This window comes from Dermacentor variabilis, chromosome 2 (assembly GCF_050947875.1).
Source record: "Dermacentor variabilis isolate Ectoservices chromosome 2, ASM5094787v1, whole genome shotgun sequence".
Classification (NCBI taxonomy): Eukaryota; Metazoa; Arthropoda; class Arachnida; order Ixodida; family Ixodidae; genus Dermacentor; species Dermacentor variabilis.
In genome coordinates this window covers 100,865,013-100,890,084 of record NC_134569.1, presented here as the reverse complement: position 1 = coordinate 100,890,084, position 25,072 = coordinate 100,865,013, and the positions used below count along the sequence as shown (strand labels likewise).

At 46.2% G+C, this 25,072-nt stretch overlaps 1 protein-coding gene across 1 annotated transcript in view; it reads left to right on the top strand.

Moving 5' to 3' along the window:
• LOC142570381 (ornithine decarboxylase-like) overlaps nt 1-25,072 on the top strand; it is a 52,201-nt gene that overhangs the window by 11,622 nt on the left and 15,507 nt on the right. Inside the window, exon 3 of the mRNA XM_075678769.1 lies at nt 19,905-19,990. Coding sequence (XP_075534884.1) covers nt 19,905-19,990 — 86 coding nt within the window. The remainder of the gene's footprint in view (nt 1-19,904; nt 19,991-25,072) is intronic.

The following is a 25,072-nucleotide window of genomic DNA, read 5'->3' as shown; positions in this document are numbered from 1 at the left end:
TCAGTAGAAATATCAGCAGTCATAGAGGCATTACGTAATCAAGGAGTACAGATTGCTTACGTAAATACCTTGGAAAACATCTAGAGACGTTCTAGAGCTACCTTAATTCTACACAAGAAAAGCAGGAAGATACCTATAAAGAAAGAAGTCAGGCAGGGAGACACTGTCTCTCCAATGCTGGTCACTGCGTCCTTGGAAGAAGTATTCAACCTATTAAACTAGGAAGGCTTAGGAGTAAGGATCAACTGCGAATATCTCAGCAACCTTCGGTTTGCCGCTGATATTGTTCTATTGAGCAACACTGCTGCAGAGTTACAACAAATGATTGAGGACCTTAACAAAGAGAGTGTAAGAGTGGGGTTGAAGATTAATATGGAGAAGACACAGATAATGATAAAGAGCCGGGCAAGGGAACAAGAATTCAAAATCGCCACTCAGCCTCTAGAGTCATGAAGGAGTACGTTTACCTAGGTCAATTAATCACAGGGAACCCTGATCATGAGAAAGAAATTCACAGAAGAACTAAAATTGACTGGATCGCATACGGCAGACATTGCCAGCTGCTGACTGGAAACTTACCATTATAATTGAAAATGAAGGTGTACAATCAGTGCATTTTGCCAGTGCTGAAATATGGGGCAGAGACGTGGAGACTGACGAAGAAACTTGAGAACAAGTCAAGGACCGCGCAAAGAGCGATGGAACGAAGCCTGCTAGGCATAACGTTAAGAGACAGAAAGAGAGCGGTTTGGATCAGAGAGCATACGGATATGCATGATATTCTAATTGACACTAAGAGGAAAAAATGGAGCTGGGCAGGTCATGCAATGCGCCGGTTAGATAACCATTGGGCCATTAAGGTTACAGAATGGGTACCAAGAGAAGGAAAACGCATTCGAGGACGCCAAAAGACTAGGTGGAGCGATGAAATTAGGAAGTTCGCGGGCGCTAGTTGGAATCGGTTGGCGCAGGACAGGGGTAATTGGGGATCGCAAGGAGACGCCTTCATCCTGCAGTGGACATAAAAGAACATGATGATGATGATGGCTCAGCGAAAATTCGTGAGGCTGCATCGCAACATCAATGTCGAAACTGGGATTCCCACGGTACTATAATAAGTGAACTAGAGATCAGGAAGCATTGGGGAACTTCCAAAAGCATCTTTGGTTGGGTTACCACCTCGAGGTCATAACGCCTTCTACCACGGATGTCACGAGCAAAATGATGCACAGTCATCTCCTAGATTTGCGCGAGAAAGAAATTATGGCAGAGAGAGAGAGAGAGAGCAAACGATAAATGAAACGTAGGGCGGTTAACCAGGACTGAGCCCGGTTGGCGGCCTGACAATGAGGAAAGGGAAAAGGGGACGGAAAGATGAACAGAAAAAGAGAAAGTTATCCCACGATGACTGCCGATGGTAACGCGAATAGCAATCGATCAATGTAACGAATTATGATATTGCTCAAGTCACGTTTGTCGGCTATAGGCCTTATAATGCGATATCGTCCCACTTTTCTATGGCACTTTCTTGCCAAGGTATTCAAGAGCATGGCGGCATGATGACGGATGTATGCAGCTGACGCAGTGACGCTGGAATGGCGAAGAAGGCATGACATCGATAGAACAACGAAGGCGTGTAAAGATGACGGCATTGCGACAATGAGATGTTATTTAAAATATGAAGATGGTATAACGACGGCAGTGTGACGCCGACGACGTGAGGACAATGAGAGGACGACGACTGCATGATGCAGATAGCGGGACGACGATGGTGGCAGTAAGTGGATGAAGAAGCGTGAATGATAACGACGCCCTGACCAAGACCGCATGATGACGACATCGAATGCATGACAGTGTCTGTGTATCAATGACGCAATAAGGACGACGGCGGAAGAATCACGATTGAATCACAAGAGCATGATTACGATAGAATGACAAACAAGGATTGACATCGATTGATCAACGAAGGCGGTATGACAACGAATGCATGACGACTACCATGTCACGACGATCGAATGACAACGGCATGAGGACAATGGAATGAAGGCAAGTGTATGGCGACAGTGGCTTCACGGTGGCTGTGTCACGAAACATGTATGAAGACGATGGTTTGACGACGACGGCGGGATAATGCAACTAGATTGACGATGACGGCACGACGACGAGTGCGTCACGGCGAGGGTCTGATAGTGTAGGCATGATAGCGGCTGTCTGACAATGACGGCATGACAAGGGCGGCAAAATCCCGACTGAATGGCGATGGTATGATTGTTATACAATCACGAAGAAGCATTAATGTAGATGCAGCGAAGAAGAAGGTATGAGGGCAACTGCATGGCGACAATGGGATGACATTGCTGAAGTAATGACAATGATAAAACGACAGCGGGACGGCAACGGCATGACGACGACGGTGCGATAAGGGCGCCATGACGAGAGTGAGATAAGAAAGCTTGAATGACGAAGTGCAATGACCACGACCTCATCACGACCCCGAACCATGACCAAGTGGATTAAGTGATTAGATAACATGGACAACTGAGTCTGAGTGGAAGGAGTGATGACGGCAGCATGGCGAAAGTCAGTACGCGAAGCGGGGATGACGGCGATTCAACGACGACTACGGCATCGCTATTGCGGTCTGACAACGAATGCATGACAAACGATGGCATGACGGTGTCGAATGAGAATTAAAGCTGGTATGTCGGCGGCGCAACGAACACGAAGGTATTGCGACTACGAGACCATACCTAGTAGCCGAACTATTGGGCAACTTTGGTCACTGGCCCGGTATAGAAGGCGGGGTAACGATGCCATGAAAATAGTAGGATATCACGAAGCTGGAATGACGAGAACGTCAGAACAACGTCGCGTCACGACCAGGAACACAAATTTAGTGGTCGAAGCAGGTAGAAAGCTTGTGCCACTGTGGCGGCGTAAGCAGAATAGATAGATAGATAGATAGATAGATAGATAGATAGATAGATAGATAGATAGATAGATAGATAGATAGATAGATAGATAGATAGATAGATAGATAGATAGATAGATAGATAGATAGATAGATAGATAGATAGATAGCCGATGCTGGTTTAACGAGCATTACAACGAGGAATTGGGCGCAGACACCGCCATCTTGTCAAGAACAATTTGTATGCAATGTACATAATGCAATCGTCGGCCACTACAACAGAATACTCGTGCTGGCCTCCAAAATACACCCAAAGATGCCACTACTCTCAGACTCTGTGTGCAGCCCAAATCCTTTCACTAATTGGCCAGCACTGTTGTTGCGCGATGGCTCAGTGATTAGAACGCTCCACTGCCAAATGCGTGGTGCTTGATTGACGCGGGTTCAAATAGCAGTGGAGGCGGTCGTGCATTTATTCTCCCCGCTGCTGCAATGGCGAAGCTGGGGATGACAAGGTGGCCTGACGACAAAAAAAAAAAAAAACGTTGTCAGCGTAAACAGATTGAAAAGAATGGAAGAACATGATGGACATACGAGGAAAACTAAATTTCGAGCACTTAACTGCTTCCGCATTAATTGGATTAAAATAAAGAATGTCAGACATCTGCGTTGGCTTGTACATCGGGCATGTCTCCCCAATTACACGTTGTAAATTGATTTCTGTAGGACAGGTGTCCAACTATTCTGTATCCCTCGTGTGAAAAATGCCATGCTCACGTACATGTTGAATCTCTTACTTCCACAGCAGTGTTTCCTGGGCATTCTGGACTGAGGACGTCTCTCCAAAGCTGCATTCAGCCAATAAAAATGTTTATTGTCTCTCTTGCTCAGACACCTTTCATGACGTACACTATGGCGTTGGAGTAGTTAACCTTTAAATAATTGCGCAGTACCAGGAAGAGCCATTGCACAAATAATGTATTCGTGGTGTATGAAAATTAAATTTATTTAGAGGAAGAAGATTGATGATTCGCAGAACGTTTAACATTAAAATAGCACCGAGTACTGCAGCAGTGCTGATAGACACTTACACATTACGGAACCGACCACATTTAGGAGTGAAAGAATGTCTTGAAATCGGGAAAACTCGAAATGAATATAGACTAAAAAAATTGAGAACGGTTTTGCTACTGGGCGACTAGAAAAAAGAAACTTAATTCAGAAAAATCACCCGCAAACAATCTGCTGTACAGTGAAGTTCATTATACTCAAGAACAACATCCTGTGGCTATGAAGGGAAGCATACGGGAGGAAAAGCGCGAACAAATGAGAGTGCTTCTAAAAAGAGTTGCGCGTGTTAATCCAATTTAGCTTAAGACGGCGAAGACAAAACAGAAACACCTTATCAGCAACACTTGAATAAGACAGACCACACCACTGAGTGTCATGGTTTACTTGTTTTGCGGCTTTTCCCTTCCGTGTCCGGGCAAACGCGAATCCGTAGCACATGGAAGCTGAGTCGTTCGAGCGTCTGTTCCGAGCAACGAAAAGCACTGTCAGACGCTGCCGGACTACATGGCGCGCTAATATACATGTGCAGCAGCCACGCGCCCTTTTCCTTCATAGCCACAGAAAGCTGTCCGCCAGTATAGAAGCGCTGAAAAAATATATACGTGTTTGTCCAGGGTGCTGCGGGAACTATATCAGCTGCATCAACAACAAAGTTTTAATCCGATTAGTATTCTTTAGGTACTTCACGCCCTTTTCGGGGGCTATCTATCTATCTATCTATCTATCTATCTATCTATCTATCTATCTATCTATCTATCTATCTATCTATCTATCTATCTATCTATCTATCTATCTATCTATCTATCTATTTATTTATTTATTTATTTATTTATTTATTTATTATCATACCCTCAGCGCCCAATGGGCGTTACAAAGGGGGTGGGTACATGGTTTACAAACAAAAAGCATTCAAGCGTGTAACACAAGGACAAGGTAAACAGACAGTAAGAGCAGCAAAATAAAAGGAAGAAAACCCAGCAAAATTCCAGTCATTTTAAAAGATGATCTGTCACAGCGGTCTTGAACGATGACGCATCGGCTAAGGTGGCGATAGAAGAGGGAAGGCGGTTCCACTCAGAACAGGTTTTCGGCATAAAAGAATGCAGGAACATGTCAGTGCGACAAAGAGGAACAGCTACCTTATTGCTGTGATCGATACGGGAGGACAAGTACACTGGCTGCGAAATGAGTTGCTGATTCAATGAATGGTGATGGAACACTTTGTGGAATAAACAAAGGCGCGAGATGTTGCGCCGAGTTTGAAGGTCAGGAAGGGTAAGTGACAATTTCATCTGCGAGACACTAGCGGTACGTGAATAGTTCGACATAATAAAACGAGCTGATCGATTTTGAAGGCATTCTATGGATTGAATGAGAGTGCGGTGTGCCGGATCCCAAACTGCACACGCGTATTCGAGTTCCGGACGAACGAAAGTTTGATAAAGCATTAATTTTAGGCGCTGTGGAGGTTGGAAAAAATTGCGTCGGAAATAATCGAGAGTGCGATTTGCATCATCTATGATGTAGCCAATGTGAGCATGCCATGACAAGTCATCAGATATGTAGACACCGAGATACTTGTAGTCAGACGCGTGCTCCAATCCGATCTCATTAATTCTGTATTGCGAAGACATTGAGGCATTAGTGCTTCGCGAAAATGTCATGTGCTTGCATTTAGTGATGTTAAGGGTCAGTAGCCATTTATTGCACCACTTTATTTAGGACAGATTGAACGACAAGTGCATCATTAGGGTTATTTATTTCGCAATAGATAACGCAGTCGACCGCAAATAGTTTTATACTATAGTTAATGTTATCTGGAAGACCATTTATGTAGATCAGGAATAGTAGTGGACCTAAAACGGAACCTTGAGGGACGCCAGATTCAACAGGACAAGGAGACGAAGCGTGATTGTTAGCGATAACATATTCAGCTTGGTTAGATAAAAAGCATTCGATCCATTTGAGGATGTTTGGGGCAATTTTCAAATTGCTGATTTTTAGTAGAAGTAGTTGATGAGGTACTTTGTCTAAAGCCTTAGAAAAGTCAAGAAAAACACTATGAAGAAACAAGCCTCGGTCTAGAGCTGCTGCGATGTGATTAGTAAATAGCAGAAGCTGTGTTTCACAGGAGTAGTTTTTCCGGAATCCATGTTGGCAGGAGCTAAAAAAGTCATTAGATTCAAGATATGAGACTAGATTAGAGTAAATTACATGTTCTAGAAGTTTGCACGGGATACTAGTCAAAGAAATTTGCCGATAATTGAGAGGAGAATGCGTGTTCCCGGATTTAAAAAAGTGGCACCACTTTCCCGATCTTCCAATCTGGTGGCAGCATACTAGATTCAATGGACTGTGTGAAGAGGTATGACAGGAAAACTGAAAAGTAAACTTTCGTGTTCTTCAGAAACTTTGCATTAATTTCAGCGTCACCACATGAAGACGAAAGCTTTAGTTTCTCAATTAATTTAGCTATTTCCTCAAAGTTCACTACAATTGCATCCATGGGAAGGAAATCGAGATTATGCAGCTGCGGCGTGACAACGGCAGGTGACTTTGTAAACACACCCGCGAAGACGTTATTCAGGACAGTACAACATTCCTCATTGCGCAGCACGTGCCCAGCAGAGTCAACAAGAGAAATCGCACGGCTTTGTGCAGGTTTAACAAAGTTCCGGAACTTGGAAGGGTTGGTGGAAAGAAGAGAAGGGAGTGTGCTCTCCAGAAAAAAATATTTTGCCTGTTTGATAGCAATGCGATAGGAGCACAGACTATATCGATATACACGCCAGTGAGCAAGAGTGTTTGTAGACTTCGCTAAACGAAAAAGACGCTTTTTTTGTACAGTAGCCTCTTTAAGGTTGTGTTAAAACATGGTGCCCGTTGTTTACCTGAAATTTTTTGTAACGGTATGTATTTGTTAATGAGACTTGTAACTTTATTTTTAAAGGAAATCCAATTTTCTTCCACTGTACTATCGAAAAATGTTGGATTGCAGCCATCCAATAATAGTTCAAGCTCCTTATTAATTGAGACATAATCGCCCTTTTTGTAATTTCTAAATGTTTTTGTTGTCGAAGTCTGGCGCGTGTTGCAAGTTGCTATAACGAAATGAATAAGGCTGTGGTCACTTATACCAGGCATGTATGAAATCGAGTGTACAAGTCCGGGTGCAGTTGTTAAGATGAGATCAAGAATGTTAGCCGATGTAGGACCAATTCTAGAAGGCTGGGAAACGATCTGAGTGAAGTTGAAGTCTAAGCGCAAGGTAGCAAAAGATGAAACACCAGGTAATGTTTCAGATACAACCGGGACAGGTCCAGACCAGTTAATTTTAGGCACATTGAAGTCACCCAAGAGGAATAATGGAGAGCGTGGGAATTGTAGAACCAGGTAATTAAGCACATCATGTAATTTTTCACAGAAATTTGTAGCAGCATTTGGCAGGCGGTAGCATGCGCAATAAAGAAAATTTTTGTGGTTTAAGGAAATGCAAACACAAATAAACTCCAAGTCTGAGTTAGTTACAATCATATGCGATACAAGATTATCGGCCACAGCAATGAGCACGCCACCACCGTGTTTGTCGGAGCGATCACAGCGATAAACCGCGTACTTTTTTTCACACTCAAATAGCTCAGAACTGTCAATTCTTGACGATAGCCAGGTTTCAGTAAGTAGAACTACATCGGCGGAGCATGCGTCCAAGACTGATGACAGTGCCTCACGATTACTGACAATGCTTCTAATATTCGTCAATAAAAAGATACATCACGGTGAGTAGCGGGGATTTTAGTTAGGATAACAACTGATTGTCAGAAGCCGACGTCGATGCAGGTGTTGCATCTGTCAAAACGGAAGCACCATTACCAGATTCAAGGACGCAAACACGGTCGGTAGCTCAACAGTAAACGTAGCACTTTTTGCCGACATAGAGCTTATTATGCCGGATCGAAAATTGCTTTCCAGAAGATTTGCCATAATCAAACGATTTTTTCTCATAGCTCTTGTCGCTCTGCAAAAGTCTTCGGTCACATCCACTCCAGATTTCTTCAGATTACGCTTTGCCGCCAGGATATCGTCCCGAAGTTTCAGTGAAATAAATTTAACAATAATAGGTCGGCATTTCCCAGGGACGTATTTGCCGAGTCGGTGCGCACAAGACAGGCGGTCGTCACTGCAATTTAGGTTTAGATTCATTGTGGAATTCAGAAGGGAAACAATCTTGCCCTCCGACTGAGCCCATGTTTCCGCGCCGGTGTCAGTAATGCCGTGAAATATCAGGTTAAACCTGCGGGAACGGTCCTCAAAATCATCAAGTCGTTGGTTAACAGCGACTACTTCGGCTGCTGAGCTTTTTCCGACTGTGGTTTCGGCCGATGATAACCTAGTTTCAACTGCGAGAAGCCTGCTGTCTATGTTGGAAACATGCCCCTCAAGTGATTGCTGAGCCTGTTTCAACTCGTAAAGGGCACTCATAAGTTCATCATGTTTTTTATCGATTTTTTCATGCAGCGATTTCATGAGAGCAACAAGCTGGCTGTATTGCTGACCAGAGGGATCTTCCCTAGGGGGCCCTGGATTTAACTCAATATCACCAGACATAAACAACAGCTTAGCAACGTGAACGCACTCGCAGAATAAAGCGAACAAAACATTTGGACATGGAAGTACAAGTAAGCAAAGGTCGTTTGACTTTCTACACTAAAGTGAAAGGGGGCGAACAGCCTGCATCAAAAAACGGAAAGGTGTTGGCATGGTCTGCATTGTCCTTGCACTTCCATGCCTACTAAAGAAATCCACGGGAAAGCGGTCGATTGCATATCAACAGTAGCGCAAGCTTTCGCTGGCGCGGGCTTCATTGCGGCCTTCTCTCTCTCTCTCTCTCTCTCTCTCTCTCTCTCTCTCTCTCTCTCTCTCTCTCTCTCTCTCTCTCTCTCTCTCTCTCTCTCTATCTCCCTCTCTCTCCCTCTCTCTCTCTCTTTTTTTTTTTTTTTGCATGGTAGCACCAGGAATTGACGCGAAGCGTGCTCCGTTCCGTTCCCAACCGTGTGGCGGTACCACAGCTCGGATTATGACCTTTGCCAATAGCAGCAAATAAAGAAAGGTTTTATGGATCAGAATGAAGAGAACTCGTAATTGTTATAGCGTTGTCACCCGCGCAGCAGAAAAGCAGATGGAGTTTCATAATAGGATAAGAAAATCATCGTCTCTGACAGGCTATTTAATTTTCATTTCGGCTTAAAGAGGCCCACAGTCAAAATACTGCACGCCGTAGTACCTACGACGAATTCCGTGACGTTATTATTGGGCAACATATCACTGTCTGGCTTCAATTTTGAAAATGCAATATGGTCTCTAAAATTGCTAATTAAAACTTCAACAGAATATTTTTATTACTTGTGAGCCATACTTTCCAATATGCCGCATCTCTATTGGCTCTCATGCATTACAGTTTTACAGCAGATGTACACATGCGCTTATCGCAAGTTATTACTACAGCACACTGTGGTATTTAGTGCAGAAAATAATTCGCGATATCTGGGAACGATAGCGAAGGGAGGGAGGGGGGGACATGCGCGGTATTGAAGGCGGCTGTGCTGGTGCTGAAACAATACTCCCACTCCCCGAAAATTTTCGAAATCCTCGCCTTCCTCACTACACCCAGGGCGGGGGGGGGGGGAGAGGGGTGACAGAAGACTTTTGGGCCCTGGGTGCCAAACGACCTAGCTACGCCACGGCGGGTGGGTGTGCTGGTTGGGTGATTCCGGTAAGCTGTGCTCTGAAAATGGACAATAGTTGATTTGCGCAAGCTTTGTGAAGAGTAATTTCTAAGCATGTAGCAACGATGCCCTTTTTTATTGATTTCTTCTACCACTAGCCGAAGCACGTGAGCTGCGCTATTTGATTCCCTTCTATGAACGACAAGTAAGTGGAACGCTTCGCTTTAAAATGCTGAACAACGCAAACTTGCACCAGACGTCGTTATCTGGCACAGGCAAAGCTTTTTAGTTTGGTCCATCTGTCGGATTTCCTACTTTATGCGAGGTATTTGTAAGCCGGATACGGAGCTTTATTGAAGAACAACAATCGACATTGACAGTACACTACTGCATGCAATGACATTTTCTGTTCCTTTCTAGGAATTACAAGAGGTCCCGTTGAGGTTCTGAGCGAAACCGTGGCTCTACTGAATGAATGAATGAATGAATGAATGAATGAATGAATGAATGAATGAATGAATGAATGGATGGATGGATGGATGGATGGATGGATGGATGGATGGATGGATGGATGGATGGATGGATGGATGGATGGATGGATGGATGGATGGATGCAAAACTTTAATGAAAGTCCTGCAGTAAGCGACTCGGCGCGCTGCGGGCCGCTGTCACATTGGGACAGTCAAGCCATGCCCGACCGCCGCATCGTGGGCCCTCTGGACCGCTCATAGTTTCGCCCCGGCATCGGTGCTCTTGATAGCGGAGAGCCACTTGTCCTCATTGATTTGTTCCGTGCCTCGCAACGAGGGGCAACGCCAGAGCATATGGTCTAGGCTAGCGAAGTCATTGCAGTGCCTGCAAGAACTACTGCCATAAGTGTCGGGATAAAGCGTGTGGAATAAAGCCATGGCAGGCTGGGATACGAGCCTATTTGCAATAATCTGAGGGTCAATGCCTGCGTTATATTGAACTTCTTGGGAGGAAGGTGAAAGTCTCTCCTGCCGAGATAAAAGTGCTGCGTGATTTCATTGTATGGGGTCGGTTGATCTCTGTTCTCCACCACTGCGGGCCGGCGGGGGAGTTCTGGATGGTCGCGGAAGGCGAGACCTCGCGCCTTGGATTGGGCCAGCTTGTTGAGGTTTGTGGGGCCTCCCATCATGGATCCCATGTGAGCGGGGAACCACGTCAGGGTGTGGGTTGCTATGTTTTTGCCGTCGAGCCCTATCAGATTCTCTTCGCTCAGGCCTCTCCTTCTGTTAGCTACCGGCTCGATTAGACCGATGAAGCTATCCGTCTTCATTGCTAGTTTGTGAATGGTGATGATATTTGTGCCCGCCCTTCGAGTGTCATTTCCAAGATTTGAATGGAAGCGACTTTGGGAATCGGATCTCAGTACTTGGTGCAGAGATTAATGTCCATTTCAGTGGGGGGTTTCCACTTCTGTGGCAAACGACCCTTTCTAGTTGGATTGTAGATATGGAGCTCTGATTTCTTTGGGGAGCACCGGAATCCCGTGTCTGTTAGACAATTCTCTGTAGTGTTGATAGCTTCCCTGAGAGCGGCTTGGCCGTCAATGACTCCCGCGCGACAGACAGTGATGTCGTTCGCGTAGATCGTGTGACCGATGCCCTGGATCTTGCCTAGGTATCTCGAGAGGTCGACCATTGGAATGTTGAAGAGGAGCGGTGAGATGACTGACCCCTGGGAGGTGCATCTTCCGCTCAGCTCCATTTTCTCTGATTCGAAATCTCCAGCCTTGAGGATGGCGTATTGTTTGCTCAATAAAGACCTGACGAAGGCATGGAAGGATGAGCCTAGGTCGAGTCTGGAGATGGCGTCGAGAACAAACTCGTGACGGATGTTATCAAAGGCCTTCCCCAGGTTCAAACCAAGGATGACTCTCGTGTTCCGAGTGCAGCTTTTCAGGATTTGGATCTTGATAAGTTTGATGGCGTCCTGGTTGGGGAGGCCTGGCCTGAAACCTATCATGTTGAGAGGGCAAAATCCTTAGTATCGATGTACTCCGAAATTCTGTTATGGATGGCGTGCTCGGCCACCTTCTCTACACATGACGTCAGTGAGATGGGGTGGAGGTTGTCCAAGCTCTGGGATGAGTATGACTTTCGTCAACTTCCGTTGTTCCGATACAATTCCCTCCTCCCAAATGCAATTTATGTCATCTGTCAGAAACTCGATCGATTCGTCATCTAGGTTTCTGAGAGCCTTGTTGTTAATGTGATCCGGACCGTGTGTCGACCTAACGTTGAGGTCGCGTAGGGCGCGGCGGATTCCACTGACGTTGAAAGGCTCGTCCAGCGCTGAGTGCGGCTTACCTTTGTATACTGTGTATGCCGCCTCATCAACCGCACTTTCGAGCGGCAGGTACTTCTTAGCTAGCATCTCCAGCACTTCCTCTTCTGAAGGCGACTTCTTGACTTAGTGGAGCGCTTTAGCGAGGACCCTTCTCCGGTTTGACTCGGTGCCGGGGTCGTCGAGCAAGGGTTTGAGAAGATGCCACTTGCCTCCCGTGCGCAACTGCCCTTCGATTGAATTCCAAATTTTGTCCCATTGCTACCTAGACAGGGCTTAGCAGTGCTCGTCGATCTGCTTGTCGATCTAGGCTATCTTTTTCCTGAGCTTGCGATTCAAGCGTTGGCGTTTACATCTCTCGAGAAGTGATTGCTTGGCCTCGAGAAAGTGTGCTAGCCTACTATCCATTTTGTCTGTCTGTAGATCTGTCTCTATTGTTTTGGTGGTGAAGTAGATATCTTGCAGAGTTAGTTCGGACCACTGGACGAGACCCTCGGGCTTTTCTCCCCGGGTGGCGCCAGCCTTGCTAACCTCATGGAGGAATTTGTCCCAGCCTGGGACCGAGAAGGCCTTCTTTCTTTTCTGCTCCACTTGTAAGCTGGTGGCCGTGATGTAATGATCGCTACCGAGGTCTATGAGCAGATTCGACCACACGGGTGAGCCAGCGTTTTTAACAAAGGCGAGATCCGGGTCGCAGTCCCTGGTCGAGGAGGTGCAGCGTCTGGTGGGAAAGGCTGGGTCCGTCAATAGAGAGTCCCGCGTCTCTCGCCTCCTGCTACAGGCTTCGGCCCTTGACGCTGTCACGCGTGTAGTTCCACGCGTGAAACAGGGCGTCCAAATCACCGGCCACAACCAGTGGAGAGCTTGCAGCGAGTTTCGTTGTCCTAGTGATGATAGTTTTGAAACGTTCTCTATGATCGCTCGGGCTGCTTTATACGTTAAGTATAAATATGGTGGGGATGTTGGAATGACTTGGGATGACTTCTAGAGAGGTCTCCGTCTTGCTAGGCCGGACCTCTAGATCGTGTGCGACAAAAGTGAACTTGCTGCTGACTAATATACAGATTCCTCTGCCGTCCCCACGGAGAGCAAGAGCTTTGTTTCCCTGGAGTGAAACCTGATCAGTAATCGTTTCTTGCAATTATATAACATGTCACTTTTCTTTGTGAGTGCGAACAAACTGGTGCAGGGTGAGCCTTTAATTGTGAAGTCCCCTGCAGTTCCACTGCCAAATTTTAAATTGGGTGTGTGGCCCCATCCTTGCTGTATAGAGCGCCTTCCGGCGTTGCTTCTAGGGTCTCGAGGGAGGTGGTTCTACTCGGTCCGGGGATGTGCAGTGGTGGCAGCGTAGGTACCGACGCGCCATCTGGGAAGTAAGCGGGATGTACCCGGGTCGACAGACTGATGTTTATTTCCTGCACCTTGCACTCTATTTCCGGCATTCTGTTTCCTATAAGCATTGAACTTTGACGTTTTCCGCGTCTAACTTCTGATCCACGAACAAGAGCCGCTGATCCACTGCAGAGAGTCGTTTGTTATCTTCTTGATCTCGAAGCACATAGAATTCAACATCTCTCTGACTTCGCTTTAGCCTGTACATTTTCGGGCATGCTGGGAAGGGCCTTTCGTTTGGCTGGGTTGCCCGAGTGGCTCGCCTCCACGACCATGGGAACGTCTGTGGCTTGGGGAGAGGGGGTCCCCGAGGGGGTTGAGCTAGGGACTGGGCTGCACTTAAAGCGGTCTTTTTTTACAACCTTAACCGCTTTTTCCGATCGCGTGCTTTTTGTGGGTACCATGCAGGTTTATAAGCCAAGAAAAAACATAGGAGTGGTGGTGTGATGCAAGTGGCGTGCTTGTGCGAGGTGGAACGTCAAGGAAAGCGCTTAAAATGGCAGCGGTCATAAAACAAGCAATCTAGAACGAGAATCATATTCACGAGTAGACGATGCTACTCTTAATCACTGAACATGTCTGTAGCCTGCTTTCGACGCCACCATTGTTGACTCTCGGCTGCACCCCCACGTTGTAACACTTCATTCCCCAAGAATTTAGGAGCGTCCAGACTTCTTTTCTCAAAGTTATTTGATATTTACTGAATGCCAGGGTGAATTGCGCAATCTTCGCAAACAATATCATGCGCTAGGCTGGCAAGATGCGACTAGGGTATAATTGCTATCGAGGGACGAAAAGGCAACCACAGACTATAATCTATACGGTTGAATCATTTGCGCAGTCTCTGGGTTAAATTCTCCATTTCTGTTTACTTCACTTCATATTTGTTATTGCAGAAGTGTTCCCCACCTTCCTGCCTGCATAGCTACATTCGGCTGCGAAATAACCCCATAAGATCTGTATTTTATTGAGGTATTGCGTGTGCTAGCGACCGATGAACTTCGTGGGTATGGCATCATAAGCGAATACCACCGCCTTATATACGTGTAGATGCGTAGACTGCGCCCTTTACAGGTGGCAGCATCTTTTGAATATCTTGTACCAAAACCAGTGAAAGTTAAGTGTCGTCCCAGCTTGCCTCAAGGTGACGCGAAATGCGTTACATGCAGAAAACACGTATGGTCGACAGTTGAAATCCACTGGCAATATAAGATTTGTGACACACCGTAGACATCATTTCAGGGAATAGTTGCAGCAAGCAAACCTTGCATACTTTCCTTTCTACCTTCATTCGTATCCAGAACTCTCAGGTCATGTGCGCCTTCATATCCTGGCTCATGCAAAACTGCGCGTACATTTCTCATTACTTTTGAGCCTGGCGCTCTTTGGCTATACTTGGCTCTCGCGTCAGAAAACACCACATATCATCACAATTCTCATTACTCTTCATAAGGCATTTTCGTTTCTCTCACAATCGTTTTGTTTGAGATCATGTTATCTTTTTATGTATTATTTCTTATAAACAACAACGTCAGCGAGATGGTACGGCAAAATTACTTGCGTCGATAGGCTAGTTCCAATTTTTAGTCGTACTTATATCTTCACTGCCCATCTGCTACGACATAGTTTGTTGCAGCGAGTGCAGTAGTTTGTGGGATTGATTTACATCAACAGCATCCCACTTGTTCCGTTCGAAAAATCTTTCAATTAACTTTACTCTGCAAACTCAAAATGCTTGTACTCCCTGTCGATATTGTGTGAGTTTTGTGCAGATATGAGGTGAGATACGATAGCAGACAGCTAGAGAACTTGGAATGTTTAGAGAAAGCAATATGCCGTAGGTTAAGTTGGAATAAAAGACGCTGAAGGAACTTCCATGATTCAGTAGACCATTACAATGGTAGTATCTATAGGTGGTGTAGTAATCTAAACTATGTGTTAATAAAACAAGCAGGATTAATAGAGTACATAAGCGGTTCGAGTTGACATTGCGACGACAGTGCATTGATCGGTCACATGGGTGTATTCTTTCTTCATTTCTTTTATTGAAATGAAAATCGTTGTCAGTTTCTGGCATACAGCTGCAGCGTTTAACGGCAGAGATAGGCAAAGAGTATTTGGCTTGCCATTTCATAGGGAGTTAGGTCAGAAAAAACATGGCCACCTTTAAATTAAACAAAAAATAAAAAGCATTACAACTGCAGGACGCATGCCATGACTTGTGCATTAGATTATGCCGCCAAGGACACGTGGAAAATAATTCTTGCCACACAGGCAATCGGGTGTTCCGTACAATTCTCTTTTCAAGCGGAATAATTGCGTTCATGCTGAATCTCACATTTTGCCTAATAGGGTTTCCTGTCACTCCGGTGGCCTTCCAGACGGAGTGGTGTGAGAGTAGTAAGCCCTGAAATAATTGCGAATGACTAGAAAGTGTCGTGGGGGGAGCAATGCATTCAGGCGTCAGCAAAGTTAGTTTTTCTAAAGAAAGAGAATTCGTAATTCACCAGAAAAAAAACACAAAGAAAAAAAGAACTTTGATATGGGACCCAGTGCTAGCAGCGCAGCTGTGAACTTTTATTTGACGAGCCCTCGTGAAGTAAATGAGAAAATAATACGCTGAATATGGTTAAATGCAAACGGAAAATCATTCAGAAGTTTGACAGCCTCCGCGTTTCTGGACTACCCGCGACAAAGTTAGTTCGGAAAGATGCAAAATGAAAATAAAAAAACATAAGAACCTATTTGGAAGCTCAGAAAGAGTCTGTTATTTATGGGTTGAGTAGAAACTTAGGCAAGTGCTCCAAGGTATTATGCAGCCTGTATCCGCAATGTTTCGCAGTGCCTTGAAACTGTGCACGTGACTTATCTGATACTGTGTGAAAATAGCGGCTCTGTTACGGGTAGTTTTCATCGAAAGTTACTGATTTTTATAAAATTTGCAGTTAATTACTGAAATCTAGTTTCCCACGTATTTTCTTGAGTAAAATGAGCTGTGTAGGTTGTTCGCACGTTGTCCACGGAAAAGCGAAAGAGCGGCGTCGACATTATACTTGATGGAAATTGAAAGAAACGGGGGGGGGGGAGGAAACGGCACGTGTTCTCGGTGTCCGGAGAGAACTATAAACACGAGGTCCAGTTCAAGTTTTGATCGAAATGGATCAGCTCACAAACAAACACACACACACACACACACACACATGTGTGTGTGTGTATGTATGTATGTATGTATGTATGTATGTATGTATGTATGTATGTATGTATGTATGTATGTATGTATGTATGTATGAATGTATGTATGTATGTATGTATGTATGTGGGCACAGTTTTTAAGGTTGCACATTAGTTCAAATTGTAAATGCATCAGCTCGAAAGGAACAGATTCGCCGTAAATTAGGCCATAAGTGTGGACGGTTGCACAAGGCCGCACGCTTTGTTTCTTGATTTTCCTTACATGGCTTGCCCAATCCATCTTCTATGCCGAGACTATTCTGCTTCCGTGACTCTATACACACCAGAACAAAAAAGTCAGGGACAAGTACAGGTAGTTTGCTTGCTTCGTTAAACTATAGCTGCGGCTTTACAGGAAATCTGTAGCGCCTGACAAGCTGTGAAGGCTTTGGAACGCTTCCTGGATAGTTGCAGTGATTATTACTTTTTCCAGATTGTCTCATGTTTGCGTCATATTCTCACGTGCGCCCCCTGCTGGGTAGCCAAGTAGAACGTGCTCTAGATATACTACGCCCTCCTTCCTCTTTCCCTCCCTGCTTGTGACTCCAGAGACCTCACACCATTTATCCTAATCACTCTGATATCTTTATATCGTATGTCATGTATGGGCGTAAATGAGGAAACAGAGAAAGCCAGAGCTTTTTCACAGATATAGGTCAGATGTAACTCCAAGTGAGATGCAAGTCTGCTTCTGAACCGCGGTAGGGCAGCTATTCGCATCAAGAGGCTCCTTCCCCCAACAGCTTTATTCTTCCTATCTCAGGTGCGTCTTCATTTTTTTACAATTACATCGTTTTCCGAATGCAATTTCGCTCTGCTCTGAGAAGCCAAACCCGATTTCTTCCTCCTTGAACATAAAAGAACAGTAATTGAGACAGAAATCCAGTTTTGGCGACAAAGAACATCGACCTGGTAAATGATGGTAAATCTTACTTTATGTGCAGTTTAGCGAAATGCAAAGCGAACGATTAACAGCGACACCTCTTTTGGTGGTGACATAAACTCTGGCAGCGAGTATCCATGGCCGATTCGGTTTCTTAGCAAGTGCACTAGAAGTGTACTAGAAGAGCGTAGTGTGTTCAGGGAGGGACCACGGCTAAGCCTCGTTTTCTAGGCGTCACTAGGTGGCTCCACTGTAGCATGGGCTGTATGGAAGCCGCCGTGTTTCCCCATACACGCTCTGCAACGATGGCTGGCGGCGCCGCTTGCACTTTCTTTTTTTATTAGAAGTCCTCACATGCTCCGTCTCCGAGGTGGAGTATTGCGTGAGCGACTCTAAGAAAAGCTAAACATTTTGGAAACTAGAGCGAGCCAACTCGTTTCACAAAATGTGGGGTATGAAATCGAGTGTTATACAATAGTTAGCCGTAGAAGTCACATTTCTTGCTGATACATCGCTTGGCTGCAGAAAATCAGCAAATGTGCCAACGTGTATGCAGTTCTCCCTATTAAGCGTGACACATTAAAATTTATCAATCAAAACCTACTCCTTCGTATGCAGGTATCACTCAAACAATAGATGGACATTCTGAAAAAAGACTGACTGGTTAATTTCTGAAAGTCACAGGATTAAAGTTCTATTGAAGATAGCAAAAGTAATGACTAACAAGATGATTATTTACCTAATTACTAAATTATTTAGGCAATATTAGTAATGCAAAGCAACAAACATTCAGCATAATTCAGTAATTAACTATATAACAACTGATTAACGAGTTAGGTAATTTGAAATTAAGAAATTAAGCAATGCTTCATTAGTAATTATGTTTCGCTTACATGAGTTATTTCAAGGTTATATTATTAAAAGTAATTCAATACTTTGTACTGCATTCAGATCTCTGTGTAAAACCCTTTGTATAATTCAAACTGGAACACCTCAGGGAAAAGCAAGCATTTATTGAGGCGAAAGTTTCAAGTAGCTCATGCCCCCGATGGTCCGGAAAACGCGGTGCGCAGTAAAGAAAGTCATGTGAGTTTGCCTCGTGCAGACACGTGCTTGTGTCACTGCTTGCGCGTTCGTCGTCGTGTTCTTCCATAGCTGACTCTGATGCCACTCATCTTGCACTCCTCCGCCCCCCCCCCCAAATAAAGAGGGTAAATTAAGATAGAATTCATTCAGGCACTCGAACCCACGACCTTCGGTTGGAGTCGAACCCTCGATGTTATATGCAAGTCCACCCCCCCCCCCCCCCGAACTTTCGGGTTAAGGCGAAGGTAATTAAGGCCCAGTTAATTAATATCGAGCTAAGGCCCTCTAACCCACGACCTTTGGTGGAAGTCGATCCCTCAACCTCTAGTGTTAATTAGGGCGAAGCTAATCAACCTTCGGCGGGGAGAAAACACGCAATAAGGAGTAACAACGCATTCGAATGGGCATGTCAGTTATTTAACGAATGCCTATTGAGCGTGCAGGCTTTCGCCGTCACGCTCTTCGCCATGGGCTAAAGCGACTGTCAACTTTGTTAAACGAGTGCATCGTTTGACCTACATAAACTGCAACAAAATATCGCTAACTACACAACTATGGACGCACACGCGAGCAGCGCACAACCACCTCAACTGACAACAGTAGGAATGAGCGACGGGGATCCTTATGCGAAAGATGTTGGCGGTGGCGCTGCTGTCGCTTAGGCTGGCATCCAAGTGCCGTACCTTTCCACACATCTCCGCCTAGCGGCAATGGATGGCGCGTGCCATGCCTGAACACACTGCCCCCTTCTAGTACACTGTAGTCTACCATACTCAAAAAGGATCGAAATATGAGATTGTGACTCTATGCAACGGCTATTACGGTAACCATTGCATACTTTGTCTAGCCGATTGAAGGATATGAATACTTGACAGAGGGGCGATACTCTTTTTGGCACGCAGTTCTCATCATGAGAGTGGCATTGTTTGCTATACGCACTTCAAAATGAAGGAAAATGAAATTTGAGTCAACATGACGTAATCGTGCCTTTTATTCCATTTTATGCCTTTTTTATCACCCACCGCTCCCGACCGATAAATCTTAACGACAGCGTACTCGGAGCTTACCGCGACAGAGCTTTACTAACCAGCAACACAAAATATGGGCGGCTTTATTGCATCACGTGCCATCTTTTATTGAGTTACACTATCGATCGAGTGAAGGCGTATACTATGTGTCGCCAAGATTAATTCGGGATGAAATTGTGCTTCTTGAGTTTCTTGCAGGTAATAAGCATTACCTCTGCGGCCGAATAGACGTGCTTTGACTGATGTTCACACCTGTTTATCGCATGCAGCGATGTCCCCTGGAAATGCCAACGAGACGTTCATCGTAACAAGTGGCACAGTTCACGAGGTAGCCCGGGATATTGTGCACAAACAGGTAACATGCGCTATTCATAAAGCGGCGATGCTTCTGGTGACAGTTACTGGGCTTACTACAACTTTCAAAATGCATCCTCAAGGGCAAAAAAAAAAAAGAAAGAAAAACGATACAAATTATGATGAGCCTTTCCGTACTTCATTGAGAGGGCACGTTAGGCCTATGTGGATACCTCAAACTGAAATTATGTAACTGAAGCAAACAACAAAAGAAAATCTACTGGTTCTTCCTGACCGTATCTCTAAAGAGCTACGGATAGCTCTACAATATTGTCGCATCGCGTGTCCAGTATGCAGTTTTATTACCAGAAGCTTCCTATCTTCACGCATAGCGCCAAGAGGCGGAGAAAAAAAGATTTCTTTCTGTTGCAAATAGCGCAAGCTCAAAAGGGCGAAGCATTTCAGTGTTTGCTGTTGACGTGAATCACGCTTACATTCACAGGAATAACTACCTAGTAGTGGGTTATGCTTCAAACCGTAGAGGAGTCGTACGTGTCTCCCACTCGCATCGACTATGGACTATCATAGCATATCCTAAATTAAGTTATCACGGTGTGGTAAGCCACCCCTCAGTAAATTAAGCATTGTAGAAATAAGAAAGAAGGAAATCTGCATGATTTATTATTTCGAAACATACTTCGGGAGTCACCTGTTAATAATGTAGACTCAACTCCAGTTGACATCTAAGTAAAGCGAAGCATTCTTGGTGCGATTGAGTCATGAACCATGCGTGTGTGTGTGTGTTCACGAAGTATGGATTTCGATGGATAAATATTTGTATTAAAGACCAGTGCGTTTGTTTATTACATTTTATCTGCCTCAACTGAACTACATTTCCTAGAGCGTTTCCCGGTAAACAATATGGTTACATAAGCTGCAGCTGCGGGAAGCGTGAGAAGCAATCATATATCTTCGAATTCTATCCCGTTCCACTCTTAATGGCGAAGCTTAAGCGTTCTCCAAATTTTTTTCTCTATTTCTACTGCGTCTGTTGGCATCTTTATATCTCTAATTCATATCGTTCGTCAATTGGGTTTATTTTGTTAGGACATTCGTGTAGGGAAGAATTTTCCCCTGTCCCTAATATTACGCATCATAATAGAGCGTACGACCATGACCGGCGAGATTCCGGCGCGCGGCTTGTTTTTCCCCGGCCGTCCCAATCGCACGGAGAGGGCGTAATTTCAGAGGTAGTCGGGGCCGGCTCCTCCTCCTCAGCGCCGCGGCGTTCGCAACCGAGGCGTCGGGGAGGCTTTCAGGCGCTCTGGTACTGTGGCCGCGTCATGGATGAGGCGAGAAAATAATATTTTCGCGTTGCTTAAATATTTTTTACTGATTTGAAAACGACAGCTCGAGGTGAACGAGGGTCAAAGTGCATGCTGGAGACTATTTTATCAAATGATTATTTTTTTCTACAGATATACACACACTACATTCAAGTGAGTACGTAGAAGTGGACTATCGCTGCAGAAGATAGTCATGTTCAGTAAAGTAAAGGCATCATACTTATAAATTTGGGGGTTATACAGATATTTTTATCATTTTGTGAGCCAGATTCAAAGCTCGCTCATCAAACAAGCCGCTTTCAAAGTAGTTTCGCCGCCTGCTATCAGCGGTTGGGACTCAGGGTAGCATAGCATATCGTTGTCAAACATTCGTTGGGTTGCGGGCGTCCGAGCCGTCACTGGTCGTGGCTGGTGATGTGCCATGTGCCGGGCGATTGAGAGGTGCGCGGCGATATCCAAGGAATGCGAAAATGGTTTATTTACATTTGCACAAGCTGAGACTTCGCTCGTACTAGTACGAGTAATGGCACGAGTATGATAAGGAGCACACGTACGCCTCGGAGCACGCGTCCGCGTAGTAGCACACATTCACCGCACTCCAGATCCGCTTTTTCTCCCGTTTATTTTCCTCTTTCACTCGTCCAGGGAATTCATTGGTCAATCACAAACACTGAACCGTTCAGTCTTACGCCTCCGATGCTCCACCCTTTTGCCGAACTCCATGCTCTCCAACGTTGCACAATGCGAGACAACAGCGTAGCAAACTGTACATCTGCGGTCCACTCCGTTCCTTGGGAATCCTTGACAATGGTCCTTTCATCATTCAGGGGCCTATTCGTGATGATCAATCAGTCAGGATCGGGAGAGTGGCCTTCGGGGCAGTCAGAGGGCGGCGTTGCCGCATTGAAGTGAGTTGTCATTGTTTATGCGTTACCGTCGGCGCCAGGTCCAGTGGTAGTCCAGGCGGGCATTCGTCTCTGGGTGGTCGAAAAGCCGTTGATAAGGAACATAATTTCCTGTCCGTCAGTCTCAGGTGATTTAGTCGCCTTGAGTAAACGGCAAAGCATGAACAGCGCCTGAGACAGCTGCACTTCTGTCCGTGAAGCATGCTTTGCTCCGAGGAATCACCAGGCACACCACGGGTCAGTTCTCGTCCTAGCGGGCGCTTGTTTCGCCCATCAGCTTTGGTTATGCTGATTTTGTAGGGTGCTTAAACGTCAATCGTAACACGGCGCTTGGTTTCGTCTGCGCACTTCACTCTCGTGTGATGGCGTTAAGCAAGACATAGCACAACCCGCCCACGGAAATCTGCCGCAATTGCGAGCGTACTTAGATTGATGTGCACATGAGAGAACCCTAGCTGCGTGGTCAAAATTATTACGGAGCTCCGCCCTACGGCGTTATTCATAACCATATAGTTTTCTTTTTTGTTTTTTGCATGTACACCCAGAATTTTGTATTGCGACAGCAATCATATGGACACTCCACGGCATTTTGTCTCAGTTACGCAGACTGCATTCGAACAAGGCAACAGCGCAGATGCTCAATTCAAGCAGCGTGCGCGCGTTACAAAGAAAGAAGGTCGAGTGCACACTGACGCTACCTTAACTGACCAAACTCGGCACACTGAATCGAACATGCTCGCTTCTCGGGACGCTGCGTGCGCCGACAGGTTTGGCGACGCCCGACGGGCAGTAATCGCCATAACCTGCGGCGCCAGCGGTGAAAGCGAAAGTTATGCTCACAATGGAGCACAATGCTTGACTTTCGCCTGCGAGGCTTCCCATGTCTACCTTCCAAACTCCCTCTGTCGCACCGAGGAGGCGCGAAGTGTGGACACACCTGTAGGATCAAGACGAGAAGCACTGGGCAGTGAGGGCTGTCTAGAGTAGCCAGACAGAGCGTCGTCGCCGCTGCGACGGCTCCGGGCTGGAGACACAGGCGTGTACGGAAAGGTCGTATGTGTGCGTGAAGGAGTGGGGAAGTTCAGCGTATACGTGCGAGCGTTCTCCACACTCTTCACTGTACGTCACTTCCGCCGGGCGATAATGGAGTCGTTTTCTTTTTCAGTTTCGGTATGGAAAAAAAATTACCGACGATTACGTTACTTCCTAATGCGAAATTTGAGCGCAGCAAATAAGCTGTTTCACCTTTTCGATAGATTGAGGCAAAGAAATCGAGCAACACATGTATGCGCTATCACAGAATTTTTTGTTTATTTTTCACACGTATTCCTTTAACAAAGACTCCACTAGGTAAGCTTCTGCTTCGGCGGCACGCACCTCTGGATTCTGACGGCGACGGCGCTGGGCCTCTGCTCTGGCAGCTCGTTTAGCAGCAGCAGCAGCAGCAGCAGACGGAGGACTTCCATCGGTCGTCTCGCTCATGGCTCAGAAAGAACTGGCAGATAATTTCGCAGTGGCGAACGGCAGCGGCAATTTCGGCTCGGGCGGTGCACATATACAGATCCGCCGCCACCGATCTGGCTCTCTGATTGCCACCGCACAGGGCGAACGGCAGCGGCAATTTCGGCTCGGGTGGTGCACATATACAGATCCGCCGCCACCGATCTGGCTCTCTGATTGCCACCGCACAGGGGTTGCATTGGAGGAGGAGCGAAGAAAGGAATTAAGTTCGAGCCGGCGCTTTGACAACCGGAGACTCGCAGGAAGAGGGGGGAGGGGGGCGGCGTGTACACCCAGCGGCAAACGATGGGGGCAGAAGCGCGCGCAGCAAGCGGACAACACGATAAAGGGAGGAGGGAAGAGATAGCAGCGACTGACTGATGCCGCTGACGCCGATAGTGAGTCAACCCCAGCTGCGGAGTTGGTTTCAGGGACAACGCCGCCGATGCCGACACAAACAATATGATACCATCGCTTCCGCAGCGCTAAGAACCAGGTCTAGCCGTGGGAAGGTGGTCACGTATTCGTCGACGTGCCGGGGCCTACGTGAAATAACCGGCGCGTCGGCAACTGAAGAGCCCCCTATCCGCCACACAAGAACAGGGGGGGGGGACCCTTTCCTCCTCTTTCTGCATGGCGGCGACGGTGTTCTATGCAGTCACGTTATCTTGACTCTCTAGCGGCGTCAGCGGCATCCAGCGGTATCAGTCGGTCGCTGCTAGCGCTGGGGGGATGAAAGGGGGGCGGAGCTGGTTACGAGGCCGACGACAACGCCGACGACGACGCGAAACCCAGGAACGGACGCCAAAGAGCTGCGCTCTAAAACAGATTTTTGCGATCTCTTTGTGACAAACTGCCTTTGCTTCGAGTTGTTGACAAATTCGACTTCGCCCTGCCATCTGCTAGCAGCCTGGTTAGCTAAGGTGGTAGAGCGGGCTGCCCCGGGAAGGCGGTGGTCCCGGGTTCGAGTCCTTGACTAGGACGAATTTCTTGTTCAAATGCGCGGTTTTTCTTTCGAGGAAACCGTATGGGTTTCCTTTGTAGCAGTTAGATACGTTAGGGTGGACGTCTCATTTCCCCTTATTATAGAGTTTTAGAATAGGGGCCCCAAACGTTTTGGGGCCCCAAAGAAATAGCGTCGAAGCCACTGCGCATGCGCGAGACGTAAACTGCGTTTGGGTTTTGCGTTGGGAACGCTATTTCACCAATTTAGTGGCAGCCCAAATAGCGGACCCAAAAGTCTTGCGTCAGCAAACACGGCGGCACCCATCGAAGCGACGGCTCTAACCTAGCACCAAAGTAGGTTCGATTCGTGGTAACGCGTGAGGTTCGTAAGCTGGTAGAAGTGACTTTCTCAGGAGAAGTGACTTTCTGTCAACTAGCGTGTGTTAT